The 21,836-nt window shown below is 37.5% G+C and overlaps 1 protein-coding gene across 3 annotated transcripts in view; it reads right to left on the reverse strand.

Moving 5' to 3' along the window:
• Positions 1–6,195: 6,195 nt before the first annotated feature.
• The window catches only part of entpd4 (ectonucleoside triphosphate diphosphohydrolase 4), a 37,293-nt gene continuing 21,652 nt past the window's right edge, over positions 6,196–21,836 (reverse strand). The window contains exons 10-14 of one of the 3 annotated variants that reach the window (XM_061980525.1): positions 21,721–21,836; positions 20,813–20,898; positions 16,817–16,978; positions 9,772–10,036; positions 6,200–8,516 (exon numbers count right to left, since the gene is read on the reverse strand). The exon at positions 21,721–21,836 is cut by the window's right edge and continues 209 nt beyond it. In XM_061980525.1, the coding sequence (XP_061836509.1) occupies positions 9,802–10,036; positions 16,817–16,978; positions 20,813–20,898; positions 21,721–21,836 (599 nt within the window). In that variant the 3' untranslated portion in view covers positions 6,200–8,516; positions 9,772–9,801. Of the gene's footprint in view, positions 10,037–16,816; positions 16,979–20,812; positions 20,899–21,720 lie in introns of all 3 variants that reach the window. The other 2 variants (XM_061980524.1, XM_061980527.1) reach the window with 2 other exon arrangements.

Here is a 21,836-nt window from a genome sequence, read left to right on the forward strand (position 1 = left end):
TACCTTTTTTTTTTGTAATTATTACAAAAGTTATTTACTCATATATATATATATATATATATATATATATATATATATATATATATATATAAATAATATTTTTAACATATATTTTTGTAAATGTTTATGTACATACTGTATATATATATATATATATATGTGTGTGTGTGTGTGTGAGAGAGTGTGTGTGTGTGTGTGAATTTATATATATATATATATATACATACACTCTATACACATCCTATATATATACACTCTATATATATATGTATACTGTATATATATACTGTATGTGTATATATATATATATATTATACTGTATATATATACTCTCTATATACTGTATATACTCATATATAAATAATATTGTATACTGTGTATATATACAGTATATACTCTACATATACTCATATATTTTCTACTGTATATTTATAAACTCTCTCTATATATATGTTATACTCTATATATATTTTATACTATATATACACATATATATATTAAACATGTTATACTGTATACATATATACTCGATATATATATATTTTATACTATATACATACACATATATATATTTTATACTGTATACATATATACTCGATATGTATATATATATATATATATACACTCATATATATACACTCATATATATATACACATATATTTATATATATATATAACAAAAACAATAAATATACTACAACACTCATAATTTCGACTTTTTATCTCAAAGTTATTTTGTTATCTCATAATTTTGACTTTTTATCTAATAATTATGCCTTTTTATATCATAGTTTCGACTTTTTGTCTCGTAATTATGGCTTTTTATCTCATAATTATGACTTTTTTCGTCTCATAATTATGACTAAACATTGCATTGTTTTTTTGTTTGTTCTCAGTTTCGGAAACAGGTCTTTATAACACGTTACCAAAACTATTGTAACAAAAATGTACAGAATACTGTATACGATAAATACGTTCATCGTATAATAAATATAATTCATATTTAAAAACGTATAAATACTTAAGTATATATAAAAAGGCCGTACAGCCATTAAAAATATTACTAAAATGTATACGAAACAATGAGAGTGTGTAAATTATTTTCTTTTATGATTTGGATTAATCTTAGTGTAATAAATACACATATTTTTCCCAGGTATTGTATGATGATATAATAATTAAAATAGTCATGATTAATTGGGGGCAGCACGGTGGAAGAGGGGTTAGTGCGTCTGCCTCACAATACGAAGGTGCTGAGTAGTCTTGTGTTCAATCCCAAGCTCGGGATCCTTCTGTGTGGAGTTTGCATGTTCTCCCCGTGACTGCGTGGGTTCCCTCCGGGTACTCCGGCTTCCTCCCACCTCCAAAGACATGCACCTGGGGATAGGTTGATTGGCAACACTAAATTGGCCCTAGTGTGTGAATGTGAGTGTGAATGTTGTCTGTCTATCTGTGTTGGCCCTGCGATGAGATAGCGACTTGTCCAGGGTGTACCCCGCCTTCTGCCCAATTGTAGCAGAGATAGGCTCCAGCGCCCCCGCGACCCCGAAGGGAATAAGCGGCAGAAAATGGATGGATGGATGATTAATTGGCTAACAATTGTGCTTTAAATTAACAAAAGGCCTTTATAATATACAAAAATATACAGTGCAGAATAGGCTACAGCTGACCCGAATCTGTGTTAGTGAGCATTTCTTCTTTGCCAAGATAATCCACCCCACCTCACAGGTGTGGCATATCAAGGTACTGATTAAACAGTATGGTTATTGCACAGGTGTGCCACAATAAAAGGCCACTCTGAAATGTGCAGTTTTACCACACAGCACAATGCCACAGGTGTCGCATGTTTTCAGGGAGCGTCCAGTTGTTGCCCGTGAATCGAATGTTCATTTCTCTACCATTAGCTGTATCAGAGAATTTGGCGGTACATCCAACCGGCCTCATAACCGCAGACCTCCACATTCAGCAGAAGCACTTCCATGATTGTCTGAGACCAGCCACCCGGACAGCTGCTGCAACAATTGATGTGCATAACCAAATAATTTCTGCACAAATTGTGAGAACCCGTCTCAGGGAAGCTCATCTGTATGCTCGTCGTCCTCATCGGGGTCTCGACCTGACTGCACACTCATGTTTACTACTTTGATGTTTTGGCGACATCATACGGTAAGAATTTGTTTACCATGAAGCTTTGAACAAATAGAGGGTTTAGGTTAGAGGCTCGGGCTGCTGCAGGTTATGCTGTCTAACCCAAACATGCTAACGTTAGCACGCTAACCTTTTAAACTCATGTTACAGCCGTACACCTCCGAGTCAAACAACTTTGTACTAAACACATGCTAATGTTTTTAGGTGATATATCTTGGTACTTTATGCATGCTAACTGTTAGCATTTTAGCATCAGGAAGGACGTGACCACATGTTGGGTTTGATGCTGACCAAAAACTAATAACCATAAAGATAAGCAACAGTCAATGTGGGCATGTCATGATGACATCACCATTATTACACAGCTTTTGTTCCTTCTACTTGCCAGACCGGTTACGGGAACGTTGGCCTTGACAAACAGAACTCGGAAATCTACTGTAAAGCAGGAATGCTCCACATTTGAGTGCCAGATGGAAAAGTACATGAATACAACATGAATGAAGTAGTTAAAAATATCACTAACTACTTTATAATTCTGGGCCAAATCTGGAGGTAAGGGTTCCAAATCCCGGGTCAATTGAGGAGCGGAATGACACCATAGAGATATCCCAACTCTATGTTCTTGACGGAAATAATCAAAATAAATCCCAAACTGATTGTAATGGAATTGATATAAAAACAATAAAAAGTTATTTAAAGACATTTCAGAGCCTTTAGTGTATATTAGCAACATATCATACTTTATATTATTAATATATTAATAATAATAATAATAATATTAATAGTAGTGTCATGATTAAACTTGTTCACTTCCAAAAAAAAAATACCCATTGGAGCCTTGAGTATTGGCCGATACCGGTATTAATGCGACATGATATCAGCACAACTATAAAATTACTATTTATTTTTAATATTCTTCAAAATGTATTGATTATATATGATACTTTTTTATTAAAATTATAATATATATATTTTTAAATGTTTTCTAATTTATTTAATCAATTTTACATTATTATTAAAATGTATATTACTATTTATATTATTATTATTATTACCGGCCGAGTCATACCAAAGACTATAAAAATGGGACCCATTACCTCCCTGCTTGGCACTCAGCATCAAGGGTTGGAATTGGGGGTTAAATCACCAAAAATGATTCCCGGGTGCGGCACCGCTGCTGCCCACTGCTCCCCTCACCTCCCAGGGGGTGAACAAGCGGTTGGGTCAAATGCAGAGGACAAATTTCACCACACCTAGTGTGTGTGTGACAATCATTGGTACTTTAACTTTAACTATTATTATTAGGGGTATCACGATTCAACTTTTTCACTTCCAAAAAAAAACCAAAACACAGATTGGAGCCTTGAGTATTGGCCGATACTGATATTAACCCGACATGATATCAGCACAACTATAAAATTACTATTTATTTTTAATATTCTTCAAAATGTATTGATTATATATGATACATTTTTACTAAAATTATAATATATTTTTTAATGTTTTCTAATTTATTTAATCAATTTTACATTATTATTAAAATGTATATTACTATTTATATTATTATTATTATTATTAAGGGTGTCACGATTCAACTTTTTCACTTCCAAAAAAAAACAACAGAATGGAGCCTTGAGTATTGGCCGATACCGATATTAACCCGACATGATATCAGCACAACTATAAATTATTTTTTATCATTATTCAAAATGTATTGATTATACATAATTTTTTACAAAAATTATATATATATATATATATATATATATATATAGTAAATGTTTTATAATGTATTTAATCAATTATACATAAAAAATATTACTATTTGTATTAGTAATATTATTATTATTATTAATAGGGGTGTCACGATTCAACTTTTTCACTTCTAAAAAAAACCCACAGATTGGAGCCTTGCATATTGGCTGATACCGATATTAACCCGACATGATACCAGCACAACTTTAAATTATTTTTATTATTATTCAAAATGTATTGATTATATATGATCATTTTTAACTAAAATTATATATGTATTTTTTTTAAGTAATTTATTTAATTAATTATACATTATAATTAAAATTATTACTATTTTAATTATTAATATAATTATTAATAATCCATCCATCCATTTTCTACCGCTTATTCCCTTCGGGGTCGTGGGGGGCGCTGGAGCCTATCTCAGCTACAATCGGGTGGAAGGCGGGGTACATCCTGGACAAGTCGCCACCTCATCGCAGTTATCGCATTATTAATATTATTATTATTATTATTAATAGGGGTGTCACGATTAAACTTTTTCACTTCCAAAAAAACAACAACACAGCTTGGAGCCTTGATACAACACCGATATTAACCAGACATGATATCAGCACAACTCAAAGTATATACTTTGAATGTTATAAACAAACACTAACCTTATGACAAACTTATGCTGTCTTGAAGTTGAGTGGGAATTGTTTTTGGCAACACCTAGCGGCCACGATAATTCATTCAAGATGAGCTTTAAGCTAAATGATGCGGACACGTTTGTTACTGGATACTTTCCATACGTCCACTATTTTTCTAAAATGATTGAAAAACTATTTAAGAGCAAATTGGATACATTCCTAAATAAAAGTGGAACACATGCAGAGAACCAATGTGGATACAGAGCCAACATTTCAAGGGAAGTCTGGGCTTCTCTGCTTGGGCTGCTGCCCCCGAAACCCCACTTCAGATAAGCGGAAGGAAATGGATGGATGAACAAATTAAAGAGATGGTTTGACAAAAACATCTTTGAATCTCAGTGAAACTAAAATAATGTTACTCGGTAACAGTAGAAGGGAAAGTCAAACACAAATACAAATAGACGGAGTAGACATTGAAAGTAGGGATGTCCGATAATGGCTTTTAGCCGATATCCCGATATTGTCCAACTCTTTAGTTACCGATACCGATATCAACCGATACTGATATATACAGTCGTGGAATTAACACATTTTTATGCCTAATTTGGACAACCAGGTATGGTGAAGATAAGGTCCTTTTTTAAAATATTAATAAAACAAAATAAGATAAATACATTAAAAACATTTTCTTGAATAAAAAAGAAAGTAAAACAATATAAAAACAGTTACATAGAAACTAGTAATTCATGAAAATGAGTCAAATTAACTGTTAAAGGTTAGTACTATTAGTGGACCAGCAGCACAACTTACGGACTGTATCCCTTGCAGACTGTATTGATATATAATGTAGGAACCAGAATATTAATAACAGAAAGAAACAACCCTTTTGTGTGAATTAGTGTAAATGGGTGAGGGAGGTTTTTTGGGTTGGTGTATCTTGTGTTTTTGATGTTGGTTTAATTTAAAAAAACAAAAAAAACCGATGCCGATAATAAAAAAAAAACGATACCAATAATTTCCGATATTACATTTTAAAGCATTTATCGGACGATAATATTGGCAGGCCGATATTATCGGACATCTCTAATTGAAAGGGTAAAAGAAAACACATTTTTGGGTATAATAATAGACAACATGAACGTCATGTAAAAAATACACAACATAAAATAGTGGGATTTGGACAAAACAATATACAGTACATTCTTGAATGCTTAATAATATCTGAGTAATTGTGCAGAAATATGGGGAAGTAACTACAAAAGTACACTTCGTTCACTAACAGTGTTACACAAAAAGATCAGTTAGAATAATACATAATGTTGGATATAGAGAATCTAAAATATTCAATGATTTGGTGCATTTGCAAACCGCTAAAATGATGCACAAAGCAAATAACATGCTACCCAAGAATGTACAACAATTCTTAACAAAAGAGAAAAATGTAACTTAAAACATTTGTATGCACGTACGACACTTGAAACCTTTAGTATATCTGCATGTGGAATACAATTATGGCATAGATGAATCCACTTTAAGAAAGTGTTCACAAAGTAATCAGGAGAATCCTGATATTTTAAACCTTATTGAATAATTAGATCTTATTCATCTCATTATCTAAATTACAACTTAAAAAACTATTTGAGAACGTTTATTATTTCTTTAAATGGTTACAAATTGAGAACAGGGAGTGAACAAATGTTTAAAATGAACAATCTTTGTAATCCATAAAAGCTTTATTATGACTTATTGCAATGTGACAACACTGTGCAAACATTGCATTATATCAACTCTGTATCCTCTCACACACACACACATTCTTGTATTTCTTACCTTCTTGAGACCTACGAAAAATTCCTACCTCTTTAGGACTACCCTTCCTAGATATATAAAGATTTGTATTTACAACATTAATATTACATACATACCATGTAAATTTTAAAAAGTTAAGCTTTTAGTTCATATTTATTTTTTTGTAATTGTTTTTTAAATCATTATTTACTTCATTATTACAGTATGTCTCTATATACATATTCTTTTAATTTTTTTTAAATAAATTTTGGCCAAGAGGGGACATTTTAATTTCTTACACACACTTGTTATTTCATATGTTGACCAGAGGGGGAGCACTTTTAAAACAGACAGTCAATTTGAAAAATCACTCCTTTTTGGGACCACCCTAATTTTGATAGATTTCACCACCAGGGGTGCAAATGAGACATTCTCTATTAGATGCAATGGTTTTCCGTATTGGGACCATGACTTAGGTCCTAACTTGTTCACCGGTCCTCATATGGAAGGTAGTTTTCCTTGTTGATGTCTCAAGAAGGGCAGACATACAAGAACACGCACACGCACACAATCTTGTATTTGTTACCTTCTTGAGACCTCCAAAAAATGCCTACCTCTTTAGGACCACCCTTTCTAGATATATAAAGATTTGTATTTACAACATTAATAATATATACATACTATGCAAATATGAAAAAGGCAAGCTTTTAGTTAATATTATTTTTTTTTTGTAATTTGTTTATAGTCTTCTGCGATGAGATGGCGACTTGTCCAGGGTGTACTCCGCCTTCCGCCCGATTGTAGCTGAGATAGGCTCCAGCACCCCCCGCGACCCCAAAGGGAATAAGCGGTAGCAAATGGATGGCTGGATGGGTTTATAGTCTTCATTATTTACTTAAAGTTATTACAGTATGCCTCTATATACATATTTTTTAAATACATTTTGGCCAAAGGGGGGCATTTCAATTTCTTACACACACTTGTTATTACATATGTTGGCCAGAGGGGGAGCACTTCAAATTTTTACACACACTTGTTATTTCATATGTTGACCAAAGGGGGAGCACTTTTAAAAGAGACACAGAGTCAATTTAAAAAATCCCTCCTTTTTGGGACCACCCTCATTTTGATAGATTTCACCACCAAATGAGTGCAAATGAGATCTCTATTTTTTGTTATTTGTAATGTGCTTAAGGTCGATGACAAAGGAGTCACGGACCACAGATGGCCCCTGTGCCGCACTTTGGGCAACCCAGCTGTAGACGCTAACTGTTAATGGCCACTATAGTCTTAGTACCGTAGTGTATTTGTTCATCCAATGGTCACATATGGGAAGTGGGTTGTCTTACGTCAGTACCAGGAGTCGTAAAATCAGTTGTTCACCTGGCGGGTTGTTTCGTGGATGAATAGGGAAGTCCTTCTTTATCTGCCGTCTTGTTTTATCATATATTGCTGCCTTTGCACCTGTCAATGTTTACTTTTGTATGCACATTAAATCAACCAAAAATCCTGACTTTGGAGCAATGTTCACGGACTCTAGTATTTGACTCTCTAATAGATGCAATGGTTGTCCGTATTGGGACCATGATTTATGTCCTAACTTGTTCACCGGTCCTCATATGGAAGGTACTTTTCCTTGTTGATGTCTCAAGAAGGGTAGAAATACAAGAACACACACACACACACACACACACACACACACACACACACACACACACACACACACACACACATGAGAGCTTCCGAAAACGAAGCACATTGTAAAGTCGCACAAGCACCCGATGCTTGGCAAGAGGACAAAAAAGTGTGTGAGCGAGAATGGCAGTCCAGACCGAGGAGTCCAGTGACAAGACAGGTATTGCACAATATATGGTCAGAACATAAACAGTACCAGCATTATTATTATTATTATCATGACGTCCTGTGGTGCACGTAGAAAGGACAAGTGCTCATTTGCAGCTTTAAAAAAAAAAAAAAAAAAGTGCTCCTGAAAAGGCAGGAGGCGAATGCCCACGTCAGAAAAGACGCCTACAAACGTAATACGGACAACTTTTGTAGAGAGTTGCTCTTTTATGGGAAAATGAGCGAAAGTAAGTCAAACAGACCTTCTGCCCGAGACCCCTCGCTCACATTTGTGTAGAACACTCTTGAAGAAGCGACGCGGAGCTGTAGTGGAAAGCAGTGAGTCTCAACCTGTGGTGGTAAATAATGTAAATAATTCAATGTATATACCCTGATGATTATCTTGTGTGATGACTGTATTATGATGATAGTATATATCTGATAGTATATATCTGTATCATGAATCCATTTAAGTGGACCCCGACTTAAACAAGTTGAAAAACGTATTGGTGTGTTACCATTTAGTAGTCAATTGTACGGAATATGTATTTCACTGTGCAACCTAATAAAAGTCTCAATCAATCAATCAATCAATGGTACGCCAAAGAACCAATTCGACATTCAGACACAGTGTTACCGTTCAAACTGCGTGTGATGTTACAGTGGCCAAAGTGCGACCGTAAATTCCGGACTATGAGCCGCTACTTTTTTCCTGCGCTTTGCAGGCTAATTGACAGATTTTTCTTCATTACAAATACTTTTTAGAAAACCCACGCAAATACGTTGACATGGTGTGTTATTGTTTGTGCTATGGCGCCATCTTTTGGAATCGGTCGATCACTGCAGGTGCTGTTGGGTGAACGTCTACACAGTGTTTCCTGCTGTTTAAAGCTATGAACCGGATGTACCCTTCCGTCTTTATAGCCATCCGTAGCGTTTCTACTCGTACGGATTCCTAATTCATCACTCCAAGCAACGTTTCTAGTTGTAACAATATAACAAAAATTGTTTATACTTACTAAATGTCTGTAGGAGAGTCTTCATGCGTATTTGTACGTGCTATCTTTATGTAAGGATGCAAGCGTCGTTGGCATTAATTAATACGCTAACACGTTTACGAGTGTCTGTGTTGCTATTATTAACTTACAATGGCATTCTTTTTGTATTGGTTCAGTTTCACAAATTCCTCAGTAAATTCACCAAAATGTCACCGTGGAGTTACTTAGTCTGTTTAGCTGATTGGAGAGCTAGCTTGCGCAGCTAGTTGGCCAATGACGATGACTTCTGTTTTGTTTGATCAGCCGTTTTACTGCCATGTTTACAGACACCGTTTGAAAACAATTAAGGTATGTACAACATTTACAAAATATTTCTTTGCAAATAACTAATTTCTCAACGTTTATATCTACGACTAATATTTGGAAACATATTTTTTCTTCTAAAATGTAGTGGGTGCGGCTTATAGTCCGGAAAATACCATAAATATACTTGTTAAATGAAACCTCTGCTTTGTTTTAATGGATACTTAGGCCTACTACACTACTGTATTTTTAACGTATGGGATGATAGCGGTATTTGGAGAGCCAAGTATGTTCTGGGGTGGTACCTGGTGATAAAAAGTTTGAGAACCACTGGTTTAGAGAATGATGGGGAGCGTGGGCGATCCGAAGCCGTCCTCCAGCCACGGCACGGACGAAGGCGAGCAGCGCTGTGGGGGACGCCGGTGTATTCGGCGAAGTCGCAGTAAGTAGAGCACGATGGAGAGGAGGACGATGAAGACGCAGACCAGGAGTAAGTAGTGGTTGTTGGTGAAGGAGAAGCTGTGCCGCCATTGATAGTGCACACCTTTCAGACTTTCTTGTTGGATGTCCCTGCAATCAAACAAAATAATGACTGCGATGAAAATGAGTGATAATAAGTCGTTTGTTTGTTTGTTTGTTTTAACCAACGTTCCTATCTTTATTGATATACTGTTAGTATTCATTTTTGTTTGACCTTTTTGTTACCGTCAATTCCAGATTACAACCCGCTAATTTTCTCCCACGCTTTGAACCCCGCGACTAATTTATGGATTTTTCTTTGCTAGTGGCCATAATGTTTTGTATTCTACGAATAATTTTCATATACGCCCGCAGTGACACTTAAATGTTGTGATATTGTTTGTGCTACGGCGCCATCTTTTGGACGAGTTTTCTCTACTGCAGGTGAAAATGCACTTCCTGTTTTTGCTTTAAACCAGAAGTAAAACCGTCCATAGCGTTTCTGCTCAAAATCATTCCTCATTCATCACTACAAGCAATGTTTATACGTTTTACAATATAACTAAAACCACTTACACTTACTAAACCATGCCATGTGTGATGTCTGTCGGAGTGTTTACATGCATATTTGTACGTGCTATCGTAATGTAATGAAGCTAGCGTCGTTAGCATTAGCTAATATGCTAACACATTTACGAGTGTCTGTTAGTATTATTAACTTACAATCATGGTTCCCTCTAAGGCAGTGGTTCTTAACCTGGGTTCGATCGAACCCTTGGGGTTTGGTGAGTTGGCCTCAGGGGTTCGGCGGAGGTCAAGACACACCCGACTCATCGTGTAAATACAAACTTCTCCCTATCGGCGTATTACGGATACGGCAACAGCTGACTGGTTTGCAGGTGTGTAATTTGTTGTGAGTTTATGCACTGTGTTGGTTTTGTTCTTTGAACAAGGTGAATGAACCGTGCATGAACGCACGGTTCATCTTATGCACCAGTAAAAAAACATGGTAACACTTTAGTATGGGGAACATATTCACCATTAATTAGTTGCTTATTAACATGCAAATTAGTAACATATTGGCTCTTAACTAGTCATTATTAAGTATTTAGTAATGCCTTATTAGGCATAGCCTTATTATAACCCTAACCCTCTAACCCTGACCCTAACCCTAACCAAATAACTCTAAATTAAGTCTTTACTACTTAGAATATGTTCCCCTAGTGTCCAAATAGCTCTAAATCAAGTCTTTGTTACTTAGAATATGTTCCCCATACAAAAACATATAACTTTGTCTTGAATTTGTCTTTATTTTTCACTAAAGAAGGGTTCGGTGAATGCGAAAACTGGTGGGGTTCGGTACCTCCAACAAGGTTAAGAACCACTGCTCTAAGGTACGCGCCTGCGCAATTCTGACGCATCCTCTGCGCACAGTAAATCTATTCTGTGCACACAATAAAACTCAATCTGAACTGTAAACAAAATGAACATAAGTATTTGTTCTGTAGGATTTTGCAATGTAACTGGTGACGACAAAGCGGCCCTAACAGATGAAACAATAATGGTCAACACTGTCTTTCGAGATTCTTTAAAGAGGACATCAGTTCAATCCATCACTTTTACAAAGCAAAAGTTTTATTTTCGGCCGTTACCACAACAAAAACATTAGTAAAAACCGTCAATCTGGCAAAATTGGTTATTTTGTGCCGTACAAACTGGGCCAAGACCAACTCTTTGTCGTCTGTCATATCAGCCACTGATGCATTCAGGGCCACACAAAAAGTCAGACAACTCCAACACTACACATTTAGTGTAAATGCCAGGTCGTTACACAATCACTCTTCAATCAGATGTGTGCTTATTAGGGGTGTAACGGTACGTGTATTTGTATTGAACCGTTTCGGTACGAGGGTTTCGGTTCAGTTCGGAGGTGTACCGAACGAGTTTCCACACGGACATATTAAGTAGCGTACCGCACGTTGTGTAAACAATGCACACCGAGGCACAACACACGGCATGCTAGCAACGACCGGGCTACGATAGACTGACCATTCGTCCTCTTTTCACCGGACATGTCCTCTTTTGCGGAGCTGTCCGGGTGGAGTTTCTTGAATGCCTCAAATGTCCGGCAATTTGAGTTAGGGTTGCGTGTATTTTCAATGTACGTTCAGGGTTAAGAAGGGGTTAAAAACAAAACAAATTGTGGAGGTGTGTGCGCAGCAGCATTCGTGAGGGAGGGGCAGAGACAGAGAGAGCGAGAGAGTTATGATAAACGCGCATGCGTCGCCAGTTTCTGCTTTTTATTTATAGATTTATCAGATTTAATGTTTTATTATCTATAGCAGGGATGTCAAAAGTGTGCCCCGAAGGCCATTTGCGGCCCATAGCTAATGTTTTCAAGGCCCACGGCACATTCTAAAAATACTATTAAAATAAACAAAAACATAACAAAAGTGAAATAAAAAAGCTTAAAGGTTAAATGTAATTTAGAGAAAGTTGCAATGTTGACCTAATAAAACAAAGCTGTTTTTTTTTCTTTCAAACTGTCATTGCTCAAAACATAATATTGAATCAAAATCAATGTTATTATGAATTATTGACCTATCCAAGGTTCCGAATACTTCACATCAAATATTCCACTAAGAAAAATATTTTTGGTGGAAGATTTTGCAAATTTGGTAAATAAATAACCAAAAAATGTATATTTTGTTGTTTTCTTACTGTACTGAAAATTAACCGAACCGTGACCTCCAAACCGAGGTACGTACCGAACCCAAATTTTTGTGTACCGTTACACCCCAAGTGCTTATTCTACTGTCATGTATTAACAATGTAAATTTATGGATTTTAATCATGAAATGCTGTTACTAGATTACAGAAATGCTCATAAAAATATATATTTTACAGACAGAAAGTCACAGGAATGTATACACTCTATCCCATGCTTACATTTCATTGTGCAACATGTGAATGTTTTAAGGGGAATTAAATGAGATCTCTGAAAGGGGTACACATTCTTTCCAAAGTAGGACCCCCACCCAGACACACTGGTACACAGCTCATGAAAAACAATATTGTTTTGTTATTTTCAATGGAAGTCACTTACATTAGAAAATAATCTCATGAAAATGACTGCTGTCATTTGATTACCATGATCAAATATTTAACTTGTTATTAAGTCAGGTTCGGGACAGGTGTGATGCTGGTGTGGCCACAGTGTGCACGTCTGTTCACACTGTGCTCTGGAAGTTTTTGCCTTTGCTCAGACACATGGAAAATTTGAGGTAACATTGCTTACAATTAGGGCTGGGCGATATATCGATATACTCGATATATTGCGGGTTTGCCTCTGTGCGATATAGAAAATGATTATATCGTGATATCGTGATATTGGAGTATACGTTGTCACGCAGATGCTTTAAGCTGCGGGCATTACACTACAGGCGTTTCTCACTCTTTCTAGTCTCTCCTTCTCACAGGGGCGTAAAACAAGTCCACCTTCTTACATACGTCACATACTGTCGCGGGTGTAGCGTCCTACGCCCTCACCCAGCAGAGAGGTAGCAGCATGGGTAACGTTAGCTGAGGCAGGTGGTACAAGCAGAGTGGTGCAAGTGACAATACAAGAGAAGGTGCGAAACTGATCACAAATGGAGGAAGAACAATTAATGCCCCAAAAAAACAGCACGGGGTCCATCATCTGGCGGTAGTTTGGCTTCAAGCGGGAAGATATTCAGCAGACAACAGTAATATGCAAAGTATGCAGCAGAAGCGTTGCTACAAAAGGTAGCAGCCAACGTTCCCTCTAAGGTGCGCACTGCTCAAGCGTCCTCTGCGCACAGCAAATACTGTATATGCCGCGCACCAAATCAAATCCCATCTGAATTCTAAACAAAATAAACACATTTATTCTGTGTAATTTTGCAATGCAACTCTGAGTGACAGTGACAACAAGCGGCCCTAACGGTGTTCGTCAACACCGTTGAATTGAACACCGTTCAATTATTGTAACGTCTATCGAGATGCTTCGAGGACAGGAATTATATCAATCACTTTATTGAGCAAAACTGTTTATATTCGGCCATAACCACACCAAAAACATGAGTAAAAAACGTCTATCTCAAAAAACTAGTCATTTTCTGCCGTACAAACCAGGCCAAAACCAACTTGTCATCTGCCACCAACACGCGTACCACTAAGCCACTGGTGCGTTTATGGCCACACAAAAAGTCGGACAACTCAAACCACACAAAGTAACACTATGACTCTTCAGTCATACGTGTGCTTATTCTACTGTCATTTATTATTAATGTTAATTTATTGATATTAATCATGGAATGCTGTTACTAGAGAAAGTTACAGGAATGCACACTTCATCCTATGCTTACATTTCATTGTGCAACATGAGGATGTTTAAGGGCAACTAAATGTGATCTCTGAAAGGGGTACAAATGATTTCCAAAGCAGGACCCCCACCCAGACATATTGTACAATACTAATCCATAGCTTATGAAAAACAAGATTTCTTTTATTTTTACAAGTGGGCCAAATCACTAATATTACAAAATAATCTCATGAAAATGACTCCTCTCATTTGAGTGTTATAATAAAAGATTGGTTTGAGACAGGTGTGCTGCTGGTATTTCCACGTGTGATGTTGCTCACATGTGCTCCACTGAATGCTCAGGGAGTTTTTGTGTTTGCTCACACACATGAACAATTAGAGGGAACATTGGTAGCAGCACTACTAATTTGTTCTTTCATTTAAAAAGTCACCCGCGAGAGAACGTTAACATCTCCGGCCGGTGCCACACCCAAAAAAAAGCCGAAACAACCTGCACTGACAAATGAGCCTGACGTCTTCCATTTACAGAGCAACACCATATGAAAAACATAGTCACAAACACAAGGAGATAACGTCCGCAGTAACTTATTACATAGCGAAGGACATGGCCCCATAAACATCATCTATGCAACATTTTGACCAGAGAACCACCATTACATGTTATGTAGACCACAAGGAAGTGTTTTCAATTTAAAAAAATAATAATAATATGACTCCTTTAATGCGCCTTATTATATGCATCAAGTGTTCATTCAAGGCTAAGGCAAAATATTGAGATATATATATATATATATATATATATATGACTGTGTGGCTAAAAACACCACCAACTCCATTGTGAAATTTGCTGACGACACAGCTGTGGTGGGCCTGATCTCCGGTAACGATGAGATGGCCTACCTGAGTGAAGTGAAGAACCTGGCACTATGGTGTCAGGAGAACCACCACCATTTTAGGAGACGGGGGGCAAGGATTTACAGTCCACTCAGCATAGACGATACGCTGGTCGAGAGAGTGACCAACTTCAAATACCTCGGAGTGACAATATCAGAAGACCTGTCCTGGACCACACACATAGACAACGTGGTGAAAAAGGCACGACAGCGTCTCTATTTCCTCAGGAGACTCAGGAAGTTCAAACTAAACCACAAGATCCTCAGAAACTTCTACTCATGCACAACAGAGAGTGTCATGACTGGAAACATCACCTCCTGGTTTGGGAATAGCACCGCACACGACCGCAACAGACTGCAGAGAGTGGCCAGATCAGCCGAGCGCACCATCGGAGGTGTGCGCCCAACCATCTGCAACATCTACACCAGGCGGTGTAGATCCAAGACCAAGAGGATAGTGAGGGACTCTAGCCACCCAAGCAACTGCCTCTTCTCACTGCTGCAGTCAGGCAAGCACTACCGGAGTCTCATGGCCAACACGGAGAGACTCAGGAGGAGCTTCTATCCCCAAGCCATCAGACTGCTCAACTGCACCGCTGATTAACACTTTATCACAATTGCACAAACCGGACGCACAAGAATCCCTTTACTTACCACTGTAATTACTGGACTACAATACTCTTCATTCAATGACTGTAAATAATGTAAAAACAAGAGTATAAAGAAGTCATACTGTTGGTTCATACTACTGTCACTACTCAACTGCCAAAAGTACTGGAGACACCTTAATATGTATTACTTCCTATACTGTATATACTGTGTATACTGTTATACTATTTCATATTGCACTGGTACTGTATATGACTACTGTACTTTTACTTGTACTGATACTTCTACCATAACTACTGGGACTTATTGTGCAACTTATTGTCTTGTAAGTAATGTACATCAGAGCTATTCAAATTGTTGTATTTTTTGTATTTAGTGTATTAGATTCAGCAACTAGTGTTTGGATCCCACTGTACGCAATATCTGAAGAGCATGGAAAAAAGCATTTCACTGTGGTGTGACGAATAAAACCCTTGAACCTTGAACTTGTATATCGCGATATGGCCTAAAAATATCGAGATATTAATAAAAGCCAATATCGCCCAGCCCTACTTACAATGCCATTCTTTTGTGTTGTTTCAGTTTTATAAATTCACCAAGACGTCACCGTGGAGTTATTGAGTCTGTTTAGCTGATTGTAGAGCTAACGTCCGCAGCTAGTGGGTCCATGACGATGACTTCTGTTTTGTTTGATTAGCCGTTTTACTGCCGTGTTACAGACATCGTTTGGAAACAATTAAGGTATGTAAATAAACATTATCATTATTATATATCTACGGCTTATGCTCTGGTGCGGCTAATACATGTAAAATATTTATTTATGACAAAAATTGGTGGGTGTGGCTTTAATGCCAGTGTGCTCTATAGCCTGGAATTTACGGTATTTTTAGTGTTGTGTATGTCTGCTCAATTGCTCCAAGTGTTGCAGGACTGCGATTGTTCCATACAGTGCTATTTCATTACACTCATTAATATTGTGTGTGTTTTTTGAAAAGATAAAATAATTAAAAAAAATAAACAAACAAACAAAAAAAGATGCATTACCTCAAAGGCAGAAAACGTGTTCGGAAGAGAATAGCTCCGAGAGTCCACTGGACCTCCTTATCGTAGACCGAAGATGCAGTTTTCAGGTTTTTGTAGTCGGTAGGGAAGGAGAAACCTGAGTGTAATACTTCATACATCCATGCGGATTTGAAACACTGGTTCCTGCAGACATCAACAAACATGAAAGAGAACACAGTCTAGTCAACAACAACTACAACGGCACGGTGTGGAGCCCAAAACACTGCCAAAATGAGATGTTTGTGCAAACAGCAGCATGTGCTCTGATAAAAACACGGCAGTAGATGGCAACTAAAAGTGTGTCAAATTAACACAACATTTATATTTATGTACTGATTTGACTACAAAAAAGCTTTGACTTGTATTTTGTTACTTTTACGCGCTGTTTAGTGAGCGTAAAGAATAAAAAGTCTGCTCCAATGAGAGAGGTGCAGCATTTTGACAAATTCCTCATTGCTGTTTTTCTTTCCGAAATTTCCATTGCGATTCGATTTCTACATTTTCTACATATATGTTACTTTTAGACTGTCAATCAACATGTTCTTGTCGCAAGGTGCCACACACAATATGCAATCTACTTTCAAAATATTTGGCTTTATGCAGACAGACTCAGAGACTTTGTCTACATCATGTTCTCAAGCTGAAGAAATAACCAATAAAAACTATACAGTGTTTTACACTGTCATGTATTTATAATTAGAGATGTCCGATAATATCAGGCTGCCGATATTATCGGCCGATAAATGCTTTAAAATGTAATATCAGAAATGATCGGTATCTGTTCGGAAATTATCGGTATCGGTTTCAAAAAGTAAAATTTATGACTTTTTAAAAGGCCGCTGTGCGTCGTGGTACACGGACGTAACAGAGCGCCAATAAACCTTAAAGGCACTGCCTTTGCGTGCCGGCCCAATCACATAATAATACCTACGGCTTTTCACACACACAAGAGAATGCAATTCATACTTGGTCAACAGCCATACAGGTCACACTGAGGGTGGCCGTATAAACAACTTTAACAATGTTACAAATATACGCCACACTGTGAACCCACACCAAACAAGAATGACAAACACATTTCGGGAGAACATCCGCACCGTAACACAACATAAACACAACAGAACAAATACCCAGAACCCCTTGCAGCACTAACTCTTCCGGGACGCTACAGTATACACCCCCCGCTACTCCCTACCCCCCACCATCTCAACCCCGCCCACCTCAACCTTCTCATGCTCTCTCAGGGAGAGCATGTCCCAAATTCCAAAAACAAGGTCAAAGTCTATTTTGGCATCTAACGCCATCTTCTTCTGGTCTTAAACTGAGCCCTCCTTCCCCCATAGGTGCTTAGTTTGGGATTTGCGTGTTTTTCCTCCTCCTCCACCGTTTTTAACCATTTTTTCTATCTTTTTTTATGGGGAGCCGCCCTTGTGGCAACCTATCAGTATTCCTGTTCTGTCAACTGTATGTCTGGTTGTACCAGAAACAAACGTTGTACTATTTAAGAGCAATTACAATAAAGTTACATTCCAAATGTTTTATTCAAACGAATGTGAGGTTGTGTTAGCGTCTAGTTTGAATGCTAATGCTAATGAGTAACAATAAAAATCCCCCTGAAAGACGCATTGAAGCTATAAAGTGTGTTTTATTCGATTACTCGAACACATTAATCGATACAGCCCGAGCCAACAGACGACTTTATGGTTCATGAAGAATACTGCAGGAACACTGGCTGGAATTTGAGAGGAAGTGCCATCTATCCACAGTGTGGAGCAGCTTCTCAGATACTAATCCTCACAGTCATGGTGGAAAATAAAGTTTCTTCCAACTTAAGGATGATGAAAACACACTGAGCAGGATGACACCAGAAGCTAACCACTAACGCTTTAATGTAAAGTAGGGGTGTAGGAGATTTCGATACTATCGAAACCTAGTGTGGTATCAGTATATAAACGATACAAAAGCGATTGAAACAATATTGGTCGTTTTTCCAGAATACAGAATGGCAGAAAGCAAAAGTCAAAGTCATTTAAATGTGAGCCAATCATAGTTTTTTGGTTTTGTTTAAGTTATTGTGCATTATCAACTTTTATTTTGTTAAAATATATATCTTTTGAAGCATTCACAAATGTAATACATTATCTGATTTAAATAATACTTGCAAATTCTTAATTTAATAATATCAGCTTTGTAAAAATGTGTTATTGTTAGAGATGTGGATTGTTGATATTTGAATTGATACGGTATTACTTCCGGGTACTTGGGAATCGATACCGGTACTAGTTTTCAGTCCTTGTGTGTGTTAATAAATATGAATTGTTTTTAATAAAATCTCATTTTTATTACAACTTTTAAACTGCTGTCCAGTTGTTGTATCATCAAATTTCTCAGTTTGATTTGCGAGTATGACATTATGTAACAATTACAGTTGCAAGTTCAAAACGTCAGATAGCGGTTTTTGCTGCGCCCTAAAAAGTGTTAGTACTGTAAGTATTGTACTTATTACACAGCAGCTGTTTGATCGTAACGTGCATCTTAGTTGTAGTTTTCATAAACTAATTTGGAGGTGTTGAAATCACCATGTAAAATCGCTAATGCTTATCAGTAGCATGTCAACAGCAAAAGCAAAACCAGTGTATATCAGCATCAAGTGAGCCCTACTTAACTCACGTTGGAATGTCTTTTGAGTCAATTTCTTTGCTGGCATTGAAAATAGCAACATTGCCAAGAGCAGGGGTCGGCAACCCAAAAAAGAAAGAAAGAGCCACATTGGACCAAAAATTTAAAAAAAATAAAATCTGTCTGGAGCCGCAAAAAATGTAAAGCCTTATATAAGTGTTAAAATGAAGGCAACACATGATGTAAGTGTCAATATTAGCCTACTATCAAAATGACTGTCACAGGTTGATGCAAATCTTCGTTGACAGAAATGTTGAAATGTAATATTTATTCTACACATTTTTACAACATTGGAGAACATTACTAAAATTGAGGCTTTTCAGAGGGTGAGATAACTCCTACAAATGACTGGCTTAGAATGGCCAAAGGTAAAGATGTGTGTTCAAGTTGAAGGAAACGGAAACTACAAATAAAATGGCCTCAAATATACCTAAAATACGAGGCTTAATGATGCATTATGTACATACAGCTAGCATAATTAGCATCGATTAGCTTACTGTCATGCAGTGACCAAATATGTCTGATAAGCACTCCACACAAGTCAATAACATCCACAAAGCTCACCTTTGTGGATTCACGCACAGCATAAAACATTTGATGGACAAATAGAGACAAAGAAGGAGTGGCATAAAACACTTCTTTCTGTGGCAGCATCAAGGAAAGTTGAAACATGTAAACAAACTACGGTGTTTTCAAGGACTTCTGAAATCAGGACAAAGTTGCGCGCGCCAAATACTCTCATCAGTGAAGCATGTTTAATGTAAACAGTGGGATTTCTAACAATTAGGAAAGTTTGTGTCATGTTTGTCCTCCTACAGAAACCATATTAAAACAAAAAATATATTTTTTTCCTCATCGTTTTACATTTTCACACAATTTTGAAAAAGCTCCAGGGAGCCACAAGGGCGGCGCTAAAGAGCATTGCCGGCCCCCGGCCTAGAGGCAGTTTGGCTGGGTCCGCTCTCAGTGCCGCTGAAGTGACGGCCAAGTGACGAAGTACGAAGAGCGTGACGTCACGCGCAACCCAGGTCCCGAAACGCGTCTCCGTTTGATTTGACGTGAAACGGTGCCCGGTACAAAAAAGTACCGGATTAGGTACCCACCCCTAGTTATTGTGTTTACTTTAGTTACTCGCTTTCAAACCTTTTCAGATCTATGATCTATTGTCGAAGTATCGGAATGGGACTCGAAAATCAGATCAGAGGCCAAATATGTTGATTGGGACATGTCTAGTCAGCAATTTGTTGAGACCATCTTTGGTGCTGATTTGGCACTTGGCGAGATGTTCAAGGAACTTACTTGAGTCTGTGGAGGTCAGCGTGAAAGGCGTACAAGCCGGAATCGAAGCGCTCACTCAGAGTCTTCCACGGAGTGGCGCAGTAATTCTGAAAATGTGAAGCGAGAGTGTCAGCGAGTCCTCTGTAGAAGGTCGTCCCTCTGCTCTACTATATGAAGTCAAACATCAGACTTTGGCAATGGTTGTCTCTGTGGTCATTTCTGTAAACATGATTATGCAAACTGCTGTCATGGGAACTGACTGACAAAATACATTAGGTACAGTGAAACCCCTCCGTTTGAAAACTTTTCGATCACGTCGAATATGCCTCTGCGTACGAACTTTGTGCTTGCTCATATTGGAGAGATTGAGGAATCCGGCTTCGTACCACAGCAAGTTTTTAATGGTGACAGAAAAATAATATGCGAAAGCGGACTTACTTTCCATCGGAGGAGAAGACTACCTCTCGTTCATCGGTGCCTCATCCAAAGTACACGTACACACACAGCCCCTCCCTCTCCATCCACTCGTGAGCTGCTTTTTTGGCGATGTTAAATTACTGATGGTGAATTTTACTTTCTAAAATTTTTGTAGCAATATGGTTGTTAAAATTAATTATTTCTGATCGTCTGTGAGGGCACCACAGCAGCTTGTTGTTAATAAAGAGAAAGTTGATCCATCACCCCCTTGTTATGTTGGTTTGATATATTGTGTCAAAGTGTACACACTTCAGCTAAAAATATGGACTATAGGAACCCGTTACTCGTATTTACATTGTTTCTTATCGAGAAATGTACTTCATTATACAAACTTTTCAATTCACGAACCAATCAAGTTTGTAAATCTAGGTTCCACTGTACATTTTGAGAGGGGCAGAAAAAGTAGGCAGTATAATCTGGTGTTCCAGGCATCCCTGCTTGGTGCTGGTTACCTTGGCAGCTTGAGCATACTTGGAAGCATTATAGTCTCCGCCCATGCGTAGAACGTCCTCGGTGCAGTAGTAGAACTCAGAGAAACCGAAGAACTGGCTGTTGCCGAAGTCGACGG

Source organism: Nerophis lumbriciformis, linkage group LG20, assembly GCF_033978685.3.
Source record: "Nerophis lumbriciformis linkage group LG20, RoL_Nlum_v2.1, whole genome shotgun sequence".
Taxonomy (NCBI): domain Eukaryota; kingdom Metazoa; phylum Chordata; class Actinopteri; order Syngnathiformes; family Syngnathidae; genus Nerophis; species Nerophis lumbriciformis.